The following is a 19,855-nucleotide window of genomic DNA, read 5'->3' on the forward strand; positions in this document are numbered from 1 at the left end:
GAAATGACGTGTTTAATATATCGAGTGGTTTCACGCTTACACATGATGCAACGGCGTCTCAAACCGCAGCCGCTTGATAAACAGCCAGTGGGTTGTTGTTTACAAATATTGTTGGTGGTATTATAGAGATGTTATGATACATACTGTATGAAACATGCAAAATTAATGTATCAATGGGCTGCACTCCTGCAGCAGTTAGTTGCTTACCTCCTGTGTAAAATATGCAACACACCAAACACAATGAAGATCCAGTTATAGTTATCTTTATTTGTCAGTACAGAGAGAACAAGGACAATTATCGCTTTCATTTGATGCTATTTGTTTCCCTTTTTGTGCGCTCCAGCTCACTCTTTCCTAGGACTTAAACAAGTAAATGTAAACTACTTCAGTGAATCAAAATGATTGAACTAAAGATTTTGAATTCATAGCAGGATTATTTAGAAATAAGAAAATGAAACAAAACTTGACAAATGTTGAACCCTTTTGTGCAGATTCCACAGAGACATTTAGAAGCTGCAGGCAGTTTTTGCGTCTGCTAAACTGGGAGGGTGAATAAACAGCCTGATTCATACAAGCACACAAAGGAAAACGATAGAAAGAAAAAACTAAATGTCACAGATCCTATTTTCATACTTTCTGCGACAGTTCACCTCTTGATAGCATGAGCTCAACAATAGGTCAGCGTTATATATCCCCCCATCTGGAACAAATACCGTTTTCAGCTGTGTACATTATTTCAAGATTTATTCTGCTTCAGACGCTGAACGGCAGCACGTTGTCATGAAGCACGGTTGATATCATCACTGCTGGCTAAGACATAGAGAAACACCACGGTACAGTTCTACATTATTGCATGAGTCGATGCCATCATCTTACATGTGCAAATTTATACTGCTGGGAGAAGGGAGAGGATAACATGATGAAAGGATGGCAGGTTAGATGGATAGACGAGGCCGGGAAAGCTAATAAGGAGAGGAGGATGGACTGTACATGTATTGTGCAACGGCTGATCAAAAACACTCATTCATCTCCATGTCTTTCAACAGATTGACAAAGTAAGGAGACACAGCGAGGCATGGCAGTGGGCACAGCAGCATCCTAATTAAGCTGCTCAGTACCGACGCATGGTTCAAAAGGAGACTCATTCTCAGAGGTAATGGAGCAAAAACACTGGAAACAATCCAGCCAAGTACCAACCGATACTTTAATTTTGTGTTTGGATCGATGGATTCTGTCAGACGTGCACAGAGCTTTTGGGAAAGTGACTTGTTGTTGTCTCCTTTCTGGCTCGCTGTCCCGATCACTGCATGCCTCATTGTACTGAGAAGAGACTGTGACACTTCCTGTTCCTACAGTAATTGATAAGTGATCTAATTTGTTAACTAACCTCTAACTTTCACCTGTCAGAGAGCCCAAACACTCAATTCAGCGTACGTTTCCTTTAAATAATTCAAAGTGAAGTGGAAAACTGAGTTTAGACAAAGTGGAATCTTGAGAGTTTAATACAGTATTTCACTACACTATCAGAAAGTGAGTGAGGTCGTTGCTGCACTGCTGTTAATTGTTTTGGATACAGCGTTACTATGTAGATGCAGCCACAGCACCGTGCAGCGTATTTGGTTTTGTTTTCTTTTGATCCGGGCAGCACTCGAGGGCCGGGAGTGTAAGCGTGAATATTCTGCATCGACGCGCGTGCGTATGAATATTTCATTTCTTTTAGACTGCGTTTTCAGCTCTGGAGGTGCGGCATTATGGAGACTGGTTGACTTTAGTCTTAAGATTTGCTCGCGCACACACACACACACACACATCCACACAGACAGTTAGGCTCATTTATGCAAACACACACACGCACGCTAGGAATATAAAGCCGAGCCTGCTACTGGGAGTCTCTAGAGTCTCTTATTAGTCCGGCTAATTTCACATCATTTGACAGAGAATTAATTCATAAATTAATCAGCTGAGCCTCAGAAAATAACACCACATGCCTCCCATTACACCACCATGTAATCCCATTTACACCTAGCATTAAAATCCCCATGCAGACAGAAGACCATTCATCATAATGTCTGCCTGGTTCGGAGGAGACGGGGTGGAACTGCGTTAAACCAGGGACATGAAAAAGCCTTAAAGACTGACTTTACACCTCTAGAATGACACAGGAGATGGAGCCAGATTAGTGCAAGTGGACCACGCTACAGCTGATCAGGTGTTTACAACATGGCTGACAGCTTCATTACAGCGCTGCAGCATGCTTCTGCTTTGGGATTTTAAAGACAGGTGTGAATGGGTGAACATTTCCAACATCAGTACAGACGTTTCCAAAAAAACAAACTCCTATTACTGATACAGTAACAGACACATCTTTCACTTGGTTCTGGCATGTGTACTTGTGTCCCCGCCAACCTAAAATTGTGCCACTTACTTTTCGTGCTTACAACTGTGAAAACATTCTTATCTAAAACTGGTTGAACAAAAATATAGTGACTCTTTTCCTTCAGCCCCAGTGTACTTTGTTGTTTTTTTTTCCTTACAAACAAATGATTACACATTCTGAGAGTGCACGGTGACTAATGTCGGATTAAAAATGCACAAGGCGAGCATGCTGTAAAGATGGAAATATTGTTCTATATGAAACAAACGATTCGGTAATGCTTCCTCAGAGTCTCTCTTTTGTCTGTACCCTGCTGATTACATAGAAAAACATTTAGTAGTCATCAATATTAAGTCTCAGCTACTCACTTTGAATATATTAGGCAACATCAAGAGCATAGAAATGGAAACTGTGGCGTTAATTTGCAAGAAGATGTTACGACCCCGTTAGTGTCACACATGGTTAGTTCATTCTGTCGTACGTCACGTTAAGACTAGCTGAAGTTATGGAATGTATCACAATTCAAAGTTATGTCACTCTAAAATGTTATTTTCCACAAGTTAACAGGACATTTAGTAGATGTACTGAGATACACTAAGTCGTTCTGACCTAATCACCACTGCCAGGGAATAGATGAGCTCAGTGGTGCATTTCTATGAGGAATTCTTATCAGTTTAATATATTATTTAGGATTATCATTATCTCGTCGTAACACCCATCAGGTGTGGATATGTGTAACCAAACAGAATATGTACAATTCGGGGGCCAGAATATATTGCAGTGCTGCCACTGCTGTGTTTCCTCTACCTCACCATTTCCAGAATCAGATTGTCTAACTCCCGCCTACTATTCCTGCTACGCTCGACTCCCCCCTCCCTCCCTCCCTCCCTGCCTCCCTCTGCCCTCGCACGCTACTCCTCGATTTCCAGTATCAGGTCATCTCCCTCCAGGGAGCTATCGGCCGTGACATGGACCGCCTTAACGGTCCCGGCCAATGGGGAGTTGACCACGGTCTCCATCTTCATGGCCGAGAGGACACACAGCGGCTGACCCTTCTCCACCTTTCATGATTATAAAGACAGTTCACAGAGCATTAAAAACACGAGTCAAGAGCACAGACCGCTGAAGAAGTTCTGCAGCTGGAGGTTAGCAGCAGAAACACACAAAGAAGTGGACATAAATGCTGCATAAACAGAAGGTTTATATTATTATCATTAACAGTGTGAATGTGAGTTTCAATATAAAAGGAACAGTTCATCCTAATTACAAACAAGGTGTTTGTTTAGGTGTTCAAAAGTTAAATATGTTTCCACAGTGTGAGCACAACCAACACATTCAATTCACATTCTTACAGCTGATTATGGCACCTGCACAGGTAATACTGACTAAAATGTGTTCATAGCATCGAATAGTGATATATAATGAATAGTAATGATCCATTGATCTGGATCAATATATCGATTCAATGAGCAACAAGCCAGTATTAGTAATGCAAATATAACAATGTCAATCCGTATCAACATTTTCAAGGTAACGCCTTTATTTTGAAACTCCCATGGCATGTCTGCGGGCACAGGGGCTATAAAGAATGCTAGGAGTGTTAGCGGAGTCAGTTTCATAAACTTGTGACTTACACCTGTATTGAGTACTGGAAGTTGACATTTATTTACTGATTATTGGACAGTTTATGATTTAATTCTAAAGTCATACAGCTAACAGAGCTACACTTAGATTATTTTACCAACAGCTGATAAAACTCCCTAAACTACTTCAAACTGTACCTCTTAAAGACATGTTCAAATTGTACACCTGTAGCTGAGCTCAATAATACACAATACTGGTAATAATCCTATGACAGCCGACGTCAAAACCAACCACACATGAGAGTTAAATGTTTGCATATAAAGCTAAAAGGTCTCTTCAGATTGAGAATACTTTGATGATGTTTTGATGAGTGACGCTGTCTTAATGTCTTAAACATGTGCACTTAATTAAAACAGTCAAACATTCATAACGACTTGGTTATTAATGCTGGTATCAACGCCGCTTCTAATAAAATGTAAGCGAGTCCTTCTACATCTGCTTGTGTTTATACAAAGTGTAACTGAAGTGTGTTTTTTGTTGAATAGAAACATGTTTATACTCCTTTAAAGGAAGGTCACAGAGAGGATATATTAGTTTCAGCACTGAAAGGCATTGCATTAGTCATATTCAACATTTTCAGGATTCAATTTAATTGTCACTGTACAAGAAAATTGTAGTTGTAGTGCCTTATTATACTCCTCACAAAAAACAAAATGATATAAGTGGATGAATAATAAAACTAATATAAAAGCTATTTCAGGCGGGCTGCGGAGGAGCGTCACGGCCTGAGGAAGGAATCTGCTCTGTATTCCTAACAGTGCCACACCTGCACTGCACTGCACTGCACTGGTCTGCACTGCACTGGTCTGCACTGCACTGGTCTGCACTGCACTGCACTGGTCTGCACTGCACTGGTCTGCACTGCACTGCACTGGTCTGCACTGGTCTGCACTGCACTGCACTGCACTGGTCTGCACTGGTCTGCACTGCACTGGTCTGCACTGGTCTGCACTGCACTGGTCTGCACTGCACTGCACTGCACTGGTCTGCACTGCACTGGTCTGCACTGGTCTGCACTGCACTGGTCTGCACTGGTCTGCACTGCACTGGTCTGCACTGCACTGCACTGGTCTGCACTGCACTGGTCTGCACTGGTCTGCACTGCACTGCACTGGTCTGCACTGGTCTGCACTGGTCTGCACTGCACTGCACTGCACTGCACTGCACTGGTCTGCACTGCACTGGTCTGCACTGCACTGCACTGGTCTGCACTGCACTGGTCTGCACTGCACTGCACTGGTCTGCACTGCACTGGTCTGCACTGCACTGGTCTGCACTGCACTGCACTGGTCTGCACTGGTCTGCACTGCACTGCACTGGTCTGCACTGGTCTGCACTGCACTGGTCTGCACTGGTCTGCACTGCACTGGTCTGCACTGCACTGCACTGGTCTGCACTGCACTGGTCTGCACTGCACTGGTCTGCACTGCACTGGTCTGCACTGCACTGGTCTGCACTGCACTGCACTGCACTGCACTGGTCTGCACTGCACTGCACTGCACTGGTCTGCACTGCACTGGTCTGCACTGCACTGCACTGGTCTGCACTGGTCTGCACTGCACTGCACTGGTCTGCACTGGTCTGCACTGGTCTGCACTGCACTGCACTGGTCTGCACTGCACTGCACTGGTCTGCACTGCACTGCACTGGTCTGGTCTGGAGGCAGTAATCTCAAGTGGACAGCGCAGGGTAGCATTAGAAATCAAGTGCCGATATGATACCTGAGGTTTCAGCACTGAAGGCAAAATGAGACCTTTCAGAATAAAAAACAACTTCCAATAAAAACCTCTTTAATTCACCAAACAAAGAAGCATGTTAGCAGTCAACTCACCTTGGATCCGACCTCCACTTTGACCTCCAGAACTTTTCCAGGCATCGGTGCGCCCACCTGACCCTTAATGGACTTCTGCGCCTTCGGATGGAACTTCATTTCCTGGGTTGAGGAGCAAAAAAATCATGAATCCATCCGAGTCATCCCCACATGGCAGCCTCCATCCATCCTCTCATCCAGCCAATGATCCATCCATGTAGTCACTCAGCAGCACATTTAAACATTCCTCCATCTTCTCCTCACAACCATGAATAAAAATCATCTGCAGACGCCAAATCGTACTTTAGTTTCTCCCTCCATCAATTTATTATTTACCTGCACACATTCCTCTCAAACCATCCCACCCATCCCTCATCCATCATGTATCCTTCTCCAAACCTACACCACCCTCCATCATGTATCCCAGCAGCATCATGTACCTTCATGGCAAGAGTGTCTTTGACCAGCACAGATCTCAGCTGTCCGTTCAGCTCGAAGAAGACCTCTCTCTGGCCGGCCTTGTTCAGGTCACCCAGCGCCAGCGCCTTGATGTGGAGGGTCTTCCCTCTCTCCAGCTCCACCTGAGATGAGAGACAGTCAGAGAGGAGGGAGAGTGTGAAGGAGGACGGGGCCAGAAATTAGATTATGTTAGAAAATTGAAATTAATACATAGGGGCCTCGCTCACAAGTCCAGCTGAAGCAATAAAAAGAGGCTGCAGAGCTCGGTGAAATTAAAAAAAGGGGAGCTGGTGGAGTGAGACAAGCACAATGTTTCCTTCTCTTCCTTATTTCTTTTAACCCTCAGGCTGGGCTGGAGTGTTTCCCAGCATGCACTTGGCAGAGGGCAGAGAAACATGCACAGATTAATGAGTAGAGCCTCACTGCAATTAAACTTTGTGATAAATAAATAAATAAATAAATAAATAAATAAGGCAGCAGCCCACGTCTGAGAGAACTGTGTATTTTACATAAACGCACAACTTCTTTTAATGCACTCCACTACATCAAATTAGTGACTGCCTTCTCTCACCAGCATCGCGATTGCGTTCAAGACTGCAAATGAAATGCACCTCATGGGACTGTAGCGTTGGAAACGTGTGAAATGTGGAGCTCAACAGGATTTTTCAACAGAAGACATTTGTATGTGATAAAAACAACATGGGCAGGTGTCTGAGGAAAAATTAAAGATTTTATATCATAGCTTTTGTGTTTTGCAGTTGAGTTTAACGCTATTTCAAGTTAGAAACTCGAACATTACGATATGACAGCGTGCACAACACTTTGGTCCTAAAGGCAAAGCAGCTAAATGGAATTCAGCCATCATGAATTTAATCAGCTACACGTTGCTTTGTTTACTTTGACAAGAAAAGGCCTTTATATAAACATACATAACCACATTAGTTATATGTAGTCATGTCCACTAGTTTAGCAATTATTCTGTTTGGCAGATTCAAATAATATAAACTAGTAAACTATATGTGTGGGAAACACCAATTTATATTGTAATGCATTTTATTTTCTACCCGTAGAAAAAACAAACACCCAAATTGTTCAGCCGAACACGAGCCTCAGATTTTTTTTAAGGACATGCGTTTTGCTAAATGGCCATTACACATTTATTGACATTTATTTTGAAGTGTTATTAGCCAATAACAGAGATTTTGAGTGAGGAGATAAAAACACAGTCCTCTCTACTGAGTAAACTCGACTGCAGTCGGTGTCGGCGTTACGCCACTACTTCACAGGACGGGTAAAAAAACAAGACATGGACGAGTGTATGCTGTAACTCTGCTGGTGTGTTTACACCAGACAGGCTTTTCACCACATATATCAATTCTGACATCAAATAGAGAGAGAAGTGCTCCAGACAGAAGGACAATCTGAGAGATAAAGCCACAAACAGGCAGAGTGACGGGGGATGAGACGGCACACAGGAGGATATAAAAGCTGTTTCCCAGCCTGTGTGACTTCACCTGCCACGTGTTAAAGTGTTTTAAGACAAAGACATTACTCTCTCTCTCTCTCTATCAACAGCAGAGACGTTCTTTCCTTTCTCGTATGAATTCTGGTCGCTGCTGCGTGCTGTCTCGCTAGTGTTTCCCTCGACGCCGGCCACTGTACTTCTTCATTTATCTCACGCCTCTTCTCAAATCTCTCATCTCACCGCTCGGAAACTCATTTTTTCCGTCTATCCATTTGTCCAACTTCCTCCATCTGGCTTTCCATCTCCCTCTTTGTCAGTCCTCTCGTGTGTCGCAGCTTTCCATTTCGTTCTGTTATTCCCGCCTCCTATTTCTGGGGCCAATCTCGCGCTGTTATTAATTTTTCCCTCATCTGCCTCTTTCAGCTTTTATATGCATGTGGTGCTTTCGGGTCCAAACACACCTTGTTCCTCAACCCTTTCACCCTCACATCCTTTTTGTTTCTCAGTTTGCCATCTCGGCTTCTGACTCTTCATTGATATTCCGGTCTGAGTGCAAAGATGAAAATACACACCGCTGCAGGTATGTATTGATCTCAATTTCATTATGCCTCTCCATTTCTCTGGGTGCCGAGTCTTTTCCTCACTCCATACGTGGTAACAAAGCCTTTCTCTTGCATGCTTTTACTTCCTCTCCGGTCTTCATCTCTCCGCCCTCCTTTAAACTTAACTTCTCGCTGGCTTGTGCTGTTTTGTTGGCAGCTCTTTGCGAAAAAACCCAAACAAAACTGCCTTTTCCCTTTCCAACTGCGTGGCTTCAACACTACATCTCCTCAATACTGTTCCCATGAAAAATACAGCACGTGTCTCTTTGAAGAGTTGCACAGGATTTAGGAACCTTTTGAGGATGATTTTGTCTAAGATGTAACGGTGTGTGTGAATGCCAGTTTTACACAGAGCTACAGACAACTTCAATGCACCGCGCTGGTACCTAAACCCCCAGACATGCGTGAGGACTTTTCACTCGTATAAATTAATCTGACAAGCTCACACACTCACCGCTTATTCATTACCTGCTACACACTGATGCTACTAGTCAGACCAAACCTCCCGCCTCCACCGTAGTTTATTAGCTTTTATTTGTAATCCAGTTCCAGGCAGAATACCAGGGCTCATTAAGCTTTGTGTCAGAAAAATTCAAACAGTCATTTAGCTAAACGGTAAATATGTATCAGGATCCAAGGATACAAAGATTAAAATACATTCTCTATTTTCTGCATCTGGCTTATGCACCTACAGTAATGACACAAAACGAGTCCAAAGGCCAAAACTGTGACCAAATTCAGCACAAGCCCCAAAGGAAGCGCCCAAAAACACTCCTCCCCACAAGTTAACATCATGAAAGAATCAGCTGTTGGTCCAATAACGTCTGACAGATGTGAGTAGCTCCTCTGTTTCCTCCTGCATCACACAGGACAAATGGATATCGACAAGCACACCAAACATCGCAACCCGAGTTCAATATTTCTGGCAGAGTACTCAGTGAAGTTTTACACTATAAGTTTTGTTTAAACATGCACCTACATGGCATCGACACCTACAGTGGGTCAGTGCGCCTCATCGACCTGCCAATGCAACCAGATCATCATTACATGAGGCATTAAAATTAATTTGTCCCCCCCACGCCCTCAAGCAAACTAAAAAAATGGATTTCAAGTCAATGATATGTTTTCTTCAAAGGCCAACCCTGACCGGCAGGCCTTCCCCCCGTTTGGGTTTGTTATTACCATACTTGTGATAGCATCTCGTGCATTATGCATGTTCCATATCTCAGTGATGTATGTGCTGTGATCCCGTCTATAAGGCCCTCACAGGCTGCTGCGGTTACCGAGTGAGCTCCATCATGCAGAGCCTCTTCTGTCAAATTCAACTGCGTACGCGTTTGGTGATGCGGTATTTCTGACTGAAGTAAGTTTCACACCACGCCTCACATCATGTCTTTGATATGACTTTATTAATGAGTTGTGTTGCCTGTGACAGTAATGAGATTACTGCAGGGGTGTGTTGGTGTCTGCGCACATTAGCAGTGACAGGGTGTGTATGACTGGGTCTGTGTTTGTGAAAATCGGTGTTTATATTTCCGTCAAACATGATTAATATCATTCTGAGTCATCGGCACATGGCAGATAGGTCAATGTTTATTTTCTCTCTTGTTTGTGCTCGGTGCATGTGTGGGTGAACGACGGCGATGGACAGAGCTGTCACCCGCGTGTAGGTGTGCAGTATTTAAAAGCCTTCAGATGCTATTTCACAAAGTGGTTATTTGTTGTTTTAGAGACACATTCCTAAGTGGGCTTCGTCCGACTGCACAGAGCTCAAGTTTGTCACAAATCAGCCAACAGAGGAAACAAGGATAATTATGAATCTATACAAAACATCAAGAAATTATACTATATTAAAAATAACTGCGGGTTTGGTCCTCCCACCACATCCTCAACACAAAGAGGATTCTTCCAGACTGGCTGTTCACTCTTCGGCTGATAAGACTCTTGTGCTGGATTTACAACAGTCTCCATGTGAAGTGCTAAACAATACCAAATGATTACAGCCAAAGCCTTTATATCTACTTCCCACAACATCAACAACTCGGGGCTTTAGGTCTCGCTCAGCGCTCTAAAAGATTTGGTGCCTAAATCTGTTTTGATCAAGATTACTGCAGCTTCACACAGCAGCTGGCAAGAGCTCATAAACAGCTTCTGTCTCAGATATATAGGTAATAGCGCGGTTGTGTAAGTAATGAAAGACTCAACTAATAGATGGCTGACATATTTTGCTGCTGTCGCTGTGGATTTAGCACGAATGGCAACAAAGGCTCACAATCACAAGCTCAGAGGCTTTTCTCCTGCTTTAACTTCAGAACATCATCCATGTTATCACAGATGTTCTGCAAAACGTTTCTACTTGATATTCTGACTGTTATTTCTACTTCTGTGGGTCTCTAGGTCAAAACAATGAGAGTAAAAGATGTAGTTTGATGTCTGAGGTGACGGAGGCTAAAACATCCATGGATGATTATTAATAATTGAATAAAGTATTCATGTTGTGTTTGGTCTCATTTATCCAACCGTGACCTCGAGCAAAATCTCAGATTTCATCTGGGTTTGAACATTGCAGGAAACATGTGGGTGTAATTAAACTCCACAGTACAACAAAATATAACAAAGGTCATTTTTAGACATTTTAATGCAGGAATAACACATATTCTAACTCCTGTATCATGTTGGTAGCACAGTGCTATTTACTTTCCCTGGAGCTCCACTCTGCCCTCACACTGCCTGAGTGCACAAATACATCTGCTTCTCATGAGAACCTAATAATTACCAGTTGTGATGTCAGAGACAGGCTGATGGTTCACACCACATGTCTGTACGTCTCAAATCAGTTTTTTACCCCTTCAGATCTGTCTTGTGTTTACTTTGCCTGCAGTAACATTGTTAACACTCACCTGTGTGCCACATTTACACAAATCATATCAACTCAAAGTCAGCTAGTCAGGAATTGTGGTAACTCAGTAAAATCAACATTTTAAAACTATGTTTGTTTATCAACTTGTTCATATTTTTACTAAAGGCCATCAAACATAAAGGAACTGTGAGACCTGAGGACAGTAAAGCAAAACACATCCAATAGTGTGTTAAAGGAAAAATCAAACATTCACCTGACGAGGACACAGATTTGTTATCGTTCTTTACAACACGTGAGCTCGACACTCAGCTGGGCAATTTATCCATTCTGTTATTGTGACATGTGAATATATATCGGCTTACATTTTGGATATCAGATCCTGATGTGACAATGTTTTCTCCTGGTTTTAAAGGCTGCATTAGATTAAAATGATAGTGAATAAAATGGCCGGACTGGTTGTGATTTTGCACGTTTTAAATTATTTTTCTGTAAACAGGCGCCTAGCTTAGCCTCTCCATATCGATATTGAGGTATCTGGTCAAACAGTGGTATTTGATTTTGTCGTCCAGTGCTTTTGAGGAGATTTCAAAATATCAAGATTGTCTATCTCCATAACGCCTGAATATATCTGTTATTTCAGGGCTGCATGTCCGAGCCCGACGTGTGTCTGCCACATACTGGAGCGGCACACTCGGATCGGATGAGAAATGACAACAGCGAGATCATTTGTTCCCAACACAGCGGCTTCTTTAGTTCTTCGAGGAATTCTGCTCAGAGAAAGAGTGCGACAGAAAACAACCACCGGCAGCCTCCCGCTGCATGTGACAGGTCACTTTTTTGACACGTTGTCATTTCTCTCTCACACGGCTGGTACCGCTAATCGGACCTGATCTGGTGGGAGTACCCACTGTCGGGACAACAGCGGGTTGGAGTTTGTTTCTGTGGCGATGACTGATGTTGAGCACAAATCCGAGCGCCTGAGAGGTCTCAGAATGACAACAGTTGTGACGGATTGGAGATGAGATAACCAGCAGGGAGGGAAGGTGAATACAGGGGAGGGACAGCTTTTGCATTTGGGAAACGTTTGAACAACAAGTTTTCCAGTTGGAGGAAAAAATAGAAGCAAACTCATTCACAAGTTTCTCAGTTTCTGAACTTTCAGTTTTAACACTGCCAAGTTGAAAAATGGATATAAACTCTCTGCATCCTGCTCTAAAACAGCCGCTTTCAACATCTTTTGTTTGCTGATCAGCCATTTGTATTGATGAATACTGTTTTTTCCAAGTTAACATACTCACAAACTGCTGAAGCTGCCAATAGTCTGGGTAGAATTAATTCAGGGAATCACTTTAAATCGGTGCTTGGTGGTCTAGCTGTGGATCTCCTGCAAATTCCCTGACAATTGCATCAAATGATAGACACCCTGGGGTGCTTAACAAGAAAGGATTGGTGGGGGGTCTGCTTGTCTTCAGGGTCAATACGAGATCCGCTCAAATCAATGCGGCTCCTGATTCTTTGATAATAATACAACAGCAGAGCAGCCGTGCTCCACATGTCCCTCCTAAAATATGAAAATCAATTAACACCAGCCTGGAGCCATTACTGTGAAACCAAGAAGTAATTAAACACGGTTGCCTTTGGCCTCTGAATCGCTGTCAGCTAAATCTGTATGTGCTCCTCATAATGAGAGAACGAAGGGTAAGATGTTGAAAGGAGAAGATGATTTACAATCAAAGCTGTGTGTTAGAACTAAAGCTGAGTATGAAAGATGCATGATGAGGGGAGACAACAGTGGAAGGTACCAGGTGGTCGGATTGTCCTGCAAACTCTCTCAAATTCAAAAGTGCCCTTTAAAAGAAACATTTCATCTGAGCCATGAAAACAAAATAATAAAGAGGGGATAATCGAGGGATGACTCAGCCGTCCCTGCCGCAAACTGAAACGGTTTCCTTTCAATATAGAACTTCACAAAATGCTAATTTGTTTCAAAAAGTGGATTTGAAAATACCTTGAAAATAATGATGTTCTGTTTGAGAAAGAGGCTTTAAAAGGCTCTTGCTGTGGAACTCTCTCTGTCTGCTGGCGCTCCTGCGGTCAGGAGAAATGTCCTTTTTGTGACTGAAACACCAGGAAGTGCTTTTCACTCGCATCACTTGAATATGAACACTTTGTCCTCTTCACAAAGGAAAACGGTGTCAGATGTTTGATGCACTAAGAGATTCAATGAACAGAAGGCTTTCAGAGGTGGGAAATATGTATTGCCTTTAGAATTAGGTAGGTTTCCCATGGAGGAGGTGAAGTTTAGAGAACTGTGGGTGTACAAGAAACTTATAATTTTTCACCAAAAATGATTAATGTAGGTAAGTGGCTAACCAGATGGCTAGCTTGTTTAGCGGGCTGGTTGCTCTGGCACATTTCTGTGCAGTTAGCTGCAGGTAATTTAAAGGTGTTCTATGTTACAGTTTGTAGCAATTTACACAAATTAATTGCTTTTTATTGGCCTTGTGTGAGCGCCTTGTAACGTGACGTGAGGTGTGAGACTCTCTCCGTCTCTCTTGGTGTCCGATACAAGTCTGTGGACGATGTGTTTGAGCTGTTTAATGCTGCTGGACTGTGGATTTCTTTGTCGGGGACTCGGGTCGGATATTCTGCGACAGTCTGAAGGATGTAACTTTATAAATGTGGTGTAGTGCCTCGTCTCACTGTCCGTCCATCCTTTATCTGGGGCTGGGTGTCAGTGGCAGCAGTTTAATACGGTGTCCCTGATGTCCCTCTCCCCCTTAACATTTCCCAGCTCCAGCTTTGAGGCCAGAAGAGATATAAAATCCCTCCAGAGACTTCTGCTTCTACCCTGGGATCTCCTCCCAGTCGGACCTACCAAGAAACGTCCAAAGGAAAAGGAATCCTGATCAGATGCCTAATTAGAAGGAGCGGCTCAGAGCTCCTTCCAGATGTAGCTCAGGCGGATCTCAGCCACCGTATGGAGGAAACTCCTTTAGGTGGCTTGATTTAACGATCTCAAACATTCGGTAGCTTCTGAAAGCTCATGAGCACAGATGAGGGATGGGACGATAACAACAGCACAGTAGACTGTAGTGAAACTAAGCCTTGTAGTGTCCGAGTCCACCACTGGATCTAATGGAATAACCTTGTATTATTCAGCATTGTGTCACTGCCCTCTCTACACAATCTATTATTAAACAGCCAAATGATTCTACAAGAAGAATCCTCCTCCTGACCTCATGTTAAAGCCAGGAAAGGGTCAATTTCTGCTACAGCCTGTAAAAAAGCAATTTAAAGTTTGGAATATCTTACCAAGAACATTTCTGGTTGAGGTGACAGACTGAGTGACAGACTCTTACAACATCTCCTTCAGTAGCAAAAGCAAAATCACGCTTTGATTTGACGTTGGATTCTGACATCCGTCGCAAAGGTTACCGTCAGTACTTTGAACAGTCTCTTTGGAATTCACTCTTCTATCTGGACTTCAACAAACACTTTTCTTTTGAGTTTTGCTCATCAAATTGTTTACTGCTGTCACTCTCCTGAAGCGTTGTCTGTTTGCGCTGCACTCTCTGGATGAAAACAGCGTCTTCAAACCTGCCGTCTCCCGTTCTGAGAGAAACTCTCAATCGGCATCTTAAAATCTAACTTCTGACTGTTTATTCACGTATGTTGAAACCAATTTCCAGCCTGCAGATTCTGCTCGCGTTACATTTTGGATTTGAGGGGAAATTGTTTCCTGACTCAGACGTCAGTATTCCCCAGGACGGTTTGAGTTTTTGTAGCTCTGCACGAATGAGTGACAGCTAATTATTACATCGTCTCATCAAGAGATTCGTCCTGATCCCAACTAATTTGTTTGCAAGCAATGAAAATCAACTCATTTGTTTAATTCCTACATGGGACTGCTTGTTCAGCTGCCTCCCTGTTGGAGGATAAACAGCACAATCTTTGGAAGTGTGTAACAGTTGTATTTTGGTGTGAGGAATGGATCCTGGGTGGCTTTCTCTCTGGCCCGCTCTCAAACATCATACAACAAAATTAATCTGTTATTTCTGCGCGGGGGAGGCTACTCTGATGGCTGCAGGGATCAGAAATGCTGTTTGTTGTTCCCTGGATGAAGTGTTAATAACTCCGTCCTCCCTGCTGTGTTATCAGCACTTCACTGTGACTCTGCACCAAACTGCATCACACCTCAGCCGTCTGCAGCGATGGGAAAATCACTTCCTGCTGATAATGTCTGCTCTTTGAGCAGCTGTTATCAAAGCAGACTTTATTAAGGAGCCTAATGAAGTGTAATGCTTTTAATGTTACATAGTATTAGTGGGATAATTAAATGATAACACCTGTTATCACAAAAATTTCTAGCTGTTAATAGCTGCAAATTTGAACTGTAGGCATTATTGCATTACCTCTTTATTGTGTTTGTTAGCTAGTTTAATTAAACTGTTTCTTCACAAGAGCAGTGTTTCATTTTGCATTAGACGTCTGAATCATTTTAAGTCTCATTGAGCCCAATAACATAGTAGAACACGTGGCCAACATGTCCCTACTGGATCCTACACTTCCCATAATGCAACAGCTTTCCATAAGACTTTCCCTGTCTGGTCCCGATCAGTGAAGTTCCCCTTTATGTTGGCCTCAGAGTGTGAAAAGGTGTGTAGTCCACACAGCAGCGTACCTCAAACTCCTCGGCTATCTTGGGTCCGTCCAAGAACAGCCTGGTGCTGAGACAGTCGACTGGACCAAAGTTAGCTGCAGAAAGACAAAAGGAAATGTTCTGTGTTATGATTTAAATCCTTTGTAATCACAAAGAACCTAAATCTATGATATGCAGGTGAGGGTTAAAGGTTTTTTTAAACCTCATACACACTGGATAGTTTATGAAGGTGCATGAACAAAGCTGCTGAGAGACCTGCAGAAATATGGCGGATGCTAATTTAAATATAGGACCTGTTTAGTGTATTTATATCAGAGATGGAGTTAAAAAAGACTGAAGGTCACGATCAGGTGCGTTTAATCTTAAGCTGAACTCGTGAAGGAAAAGTAAGGCATCATCAGGCCAATTTTCGATTCCCAAAGAGGTGTTTTTAACACGACACAGACCAAAGTTTGTTTCCTGTGATGGCGAAGCAACGACACACCGTTCTGTCTCTGACTGGTTTATCATCATCGCCACCCAGGATGTCGTGATCGTGATGGGGAGGGTTAGGGTTAGGGGAGCGGGGCCGGATGCGTCTTCCACAGTAAATTAAACTTGAGCTCACATATTCGTCTGGTTCCATTTCACTAATTATAGCTTCTCATAAACATTTCCTGACTCCGCACACCTGCAATTAAACGTGTGTTCATCCACGCAGCTGAATGTCAAGTCTGAAATTTTTGCCTCCTCTTAAAAGCATCCTATTAAACCTCCAACGGCAGTCTCCTCCCGCTGCACACTTCTCACACCTGCTTAAAAAAAAGACTTGATGCCATATTATGTTAATTCATGGGGTTCAGTTACACTCACCCTGAATCTGAAGCTTGTGATTGTTTTCAATATGTAAAACTCCTGAACTGCCAAATACAACAAGTAAAAACATTTCCAGCAGCTGGTTGAACTTTATAATGAGTGTTCCTGACTTAAGGTTGACTGCCAATTTCAAGCCCCAGCAATAATACAAATGAGAATGAGAGAACAAGACTAAATGCCATTGAACCCAGGCTTGTTCAATATAACCCATCCACTTTAATCAAACGCACTTAATTAAAATTTGAAATAATCCAAGTTGTTGCTTCCTATTCTTAGTCCATTATAATTATCCAAATCCAATTGTCCGGCCGGCCCACTCACAGGTGAACTCCTTGAACTCCTGGAACACCTTCGGGTACATGGCTGCTGACATCACATCCTCGGGGGTGATTTCTTCACCGTGTGCAGCTCGGAGCCCCTCCTCCAGAGCCTTGAAGTCCATGGATGGCAGAGAGGCGCCGGGACGACCCTCGATACGAGGAAGGGACTTCAGCACCTGGGATGAGAGGAGGAGGAAGTGAGGAAACAAGGGAGGAGAAGTTAAAAGACGTGAGGGTGCACAGCAGGAGAGAGGACGGGGAAACAAACACATTACTTAAAGGTTTTGTTCAAAGTCAAACATGTGTCTTTGTGAGTGTTTTCCCGATCGTAACGTCCCCACGGGACCCTGCAGCACAAAGTGCTGTTAAACCTTCTCGTTGTACTTCACAGCTAAACATCGAGATGAAAGCTGCAGCCCGACAAAGTGACTGAGAAACTTTTGGAGGGGGAGGAAGATAGAGATACACGGCAGGTTGTTTTCAGGTAACCACAGTCTAAAACTTGATGCAAGTTATTTTTTTAAATTTGCATTAAGTAGTGCTGCTGTCGTATTAATATGAATATCTCCCTCCGTCTCTCTCCCACTCTCCTCTCCTCTCCTCTCCTCTCCAGTCAGGTTCCATCAGCCTATCACAGGTGACTGCAGTGTTGCAGCATGTGTGACACATCCTGGCTCCTTCTTACAGACAGTAGAGGAGAAAGAAATGGATAATTGTGGGAAGTAGAGCTGCTATAAGACTAATGATATGACTTTTTACCTGCCCACGCCAGCTGTTGGGATCTGACACAACTTGTAGAGACCATCGATCTTTGTCTGCTAACAATGTCTGGAGAAGAGATTACGTCACGTCACGGGTGTTTGGCCTGAAGGCTGCTGTTTTGTTTGGCTTTTCACAGATTTGCTCCGGATGACACCCGGATGGCACAGAGGAGACGATGGGAGGGAGGGAGGGAGGGGTGGCTGCAGGAATCTCCATACAATTAGCCTCTTAGCGTCTGAGCTTCAGAGAATGTTTCTTTGAAATATGCAAACAGAAGAAGAAAATAGAAATGATGTCTGTGCCTACGTGCGTGTGTGTGTGTGAAATAATCATTGCCTAAATACTAAGTAGTGTATTGGTAATCTTTACGTGTGTCTTCACTTATGTACACATCACATTAAACACTGTGCATGTATCCACGTCCATGTGTGTGTGCGTACACAACCATATTCTGGTGGGTGTGTGTGTTTCATACCTCCAGTCTTTGTGTGTGTGTGAGTGCATGTGTGTGCGCCTTGTGGAAATCTCCAGACAAAAGAGGCCGCGGTGCAACGCTATTAGTCACAGAGCTAACGGTTCAGAGATAGCTGACTCATCCGTGTATGCGAGAGAAAGACACTTCAAAAAGACGGGAGGCTCAGTGGAGTCCCTGCTCATTAACATGGTATTCTCTGAGGATGTCCTACACCTAAACTGTTTGATTGTTTAACAGACAGATAGTGACACTGTGTGTGTGTGTGTGTGAGAGAGAGAGTGTGTGTCTGCATTAAAGACAAACTCTTCCTTCAAGGTTATTTGCTCTTTCTCCTCGTTTCTCTTAAACCCCTCAAAAACACACTTCCCGCTTCTCTCTTTTTATTATCCCCGTTTTTTCCTCTTCTTTTCGAGTGCGGTGCTGAAGGATGTGCCACATTTTACAATCTCATTTCTTGACTTCCTCTCTGATGGCCTCCTTCTTATTCTCTGCTCGGCCGTCCTGTCTGTCTGTCTTGCTTCCTCCTCCCTTGTCCATTCTCTGTCCACCCACTCTGCAAATGAACCGTGCGTGACAGAACTAAGATGAGGAAATGCCTCCATTACCACTCAGATTTTCCCTATGCATGCAAACAACTAGTGTGAGAGCGTGTGGTATAATGCTGGAATGACTGCTTGCTAACTAATTAATGCGGCCGAAGCTCCATTAAAGAAACATTACTTCCTGCATGCTGCTAGCATGCAAAAACAACCTTTCAGCTACAGCACAAAGGCTCTCATGTTTCGTGCAGCAGTGTAATGTGGTGTCTGTGCTCGCATGCAAATCCTCACAAGACAGTTGCTAACTAATAAGATAATCACAAAGGAACTTGCATAATAGCTACACACACACACACACACAAACAAGAGTTAGTCGAACTGATTGAGTTCGTGCGTTGAGTGCGTGACGGCTCAGGCGACAAGATTTTGCTCCGTTTTAGGAACACAACTGAATAAATAATATTTTACTTTCTTCTTATCTAACTAACATAAGTTTGACACCAATTATTTTTATTTATACTCAAAAAGTGCTGCGAGACAGTCAGTGAGTGACTTGCATGCAAACAAAGGCGCACACGAACGAACGAGCTCCCGAATGAAAACACTGTGAAAGGAAGGAAAGATGATTTGTGCTGAAGCTGAACTGTGAATTTAAGAGAATCGAGAGAATGAGAGCTTCAGTGAGCTGACGGAGAAAAAAGCCTCTCTGTGTTTGTGAATTAAATATCAAGGGTGGGTTGTCTCTTGTAGGCTGGCTGAGATGACAAGTCGGCAGCAGTTCCACATGTGTGCTCAGGATTTGCTTAGAACGACGTAATGCATGCTTCAGCTCTACTACGTTTTATCTCTGCTTAATTAAAAAGCTGGCTGGACCTCATTGGAAAATACATTTTGCAATGCCAAAGAGTTGGAATGCAACTCATCCTCCTCTTCAATATATAAAAGGAAGTGGAGGAAAAAGTTCAATAGTGAAAAATTTGAATTTGTGCATGTATGCATGCTGCAGAAGTTTCTCTCAGCGTTATGT

The 19,855-nt window shown here is 43.2% G+C and overlaps 1 protein-coding gene across 2 annotated transcripts in view; it reads right to left on the reverse strand.

The window, feature by feature from the left end:
* Positions 1 to 247: 247 nt before the first annotated feature.
* The window catches only part of pcxb (pyruvate carboxylase b), a 310,653-nt gene continuing 291,045 nt past the window's right edge, over positions 248 to 19,855 (reverse strand). For both annotated transcript variants that reach the window (XM_030431366.1, XM_030431367.1), the window contains exons 23-27: positions 17,054 to 17,228; positions 15,899 to 15,972; positions 6,269 to 6,409; positions 5,850 to 5,951; positions 248 to 3,435 (exon numbers count right to left, since the gene is read on the reverse strand). In XM_030431366.1, the coding sequence (XP_030287226.1) occupies positions 3,286 to 3,435; positions 5,850 to 5,951; positions 6,269 to 6,409; positions 15,899 to 15,972; positions 17,054 to 17,228 (642 nt within the window). In that variant the 3' untranslated portion in view covers positions 248 to 3,285. The remainder of the gene's footprint in view (positions 3,436 to 5,849; positions 5,952 to 6,268; positions 6,410 to 15,898; positions 15,973 to 17,053; positions 17,229 to 19,855) is intronic.

The sequence above is a fragment of the Sparus aurata genome, chromosome 10 (assembly GCF_900880675.1).
Source record: "Sparus aurata chromosome 10, fSpaAur1.1, whole genome shotgun sequence".
NCBI classification, from domain to species: domain Eukaryota; kingdom Metazoa; phylum Chordata; class Actinopteri; order Spariformes; family Sparidae; genus Sparus; species Sparus aurata.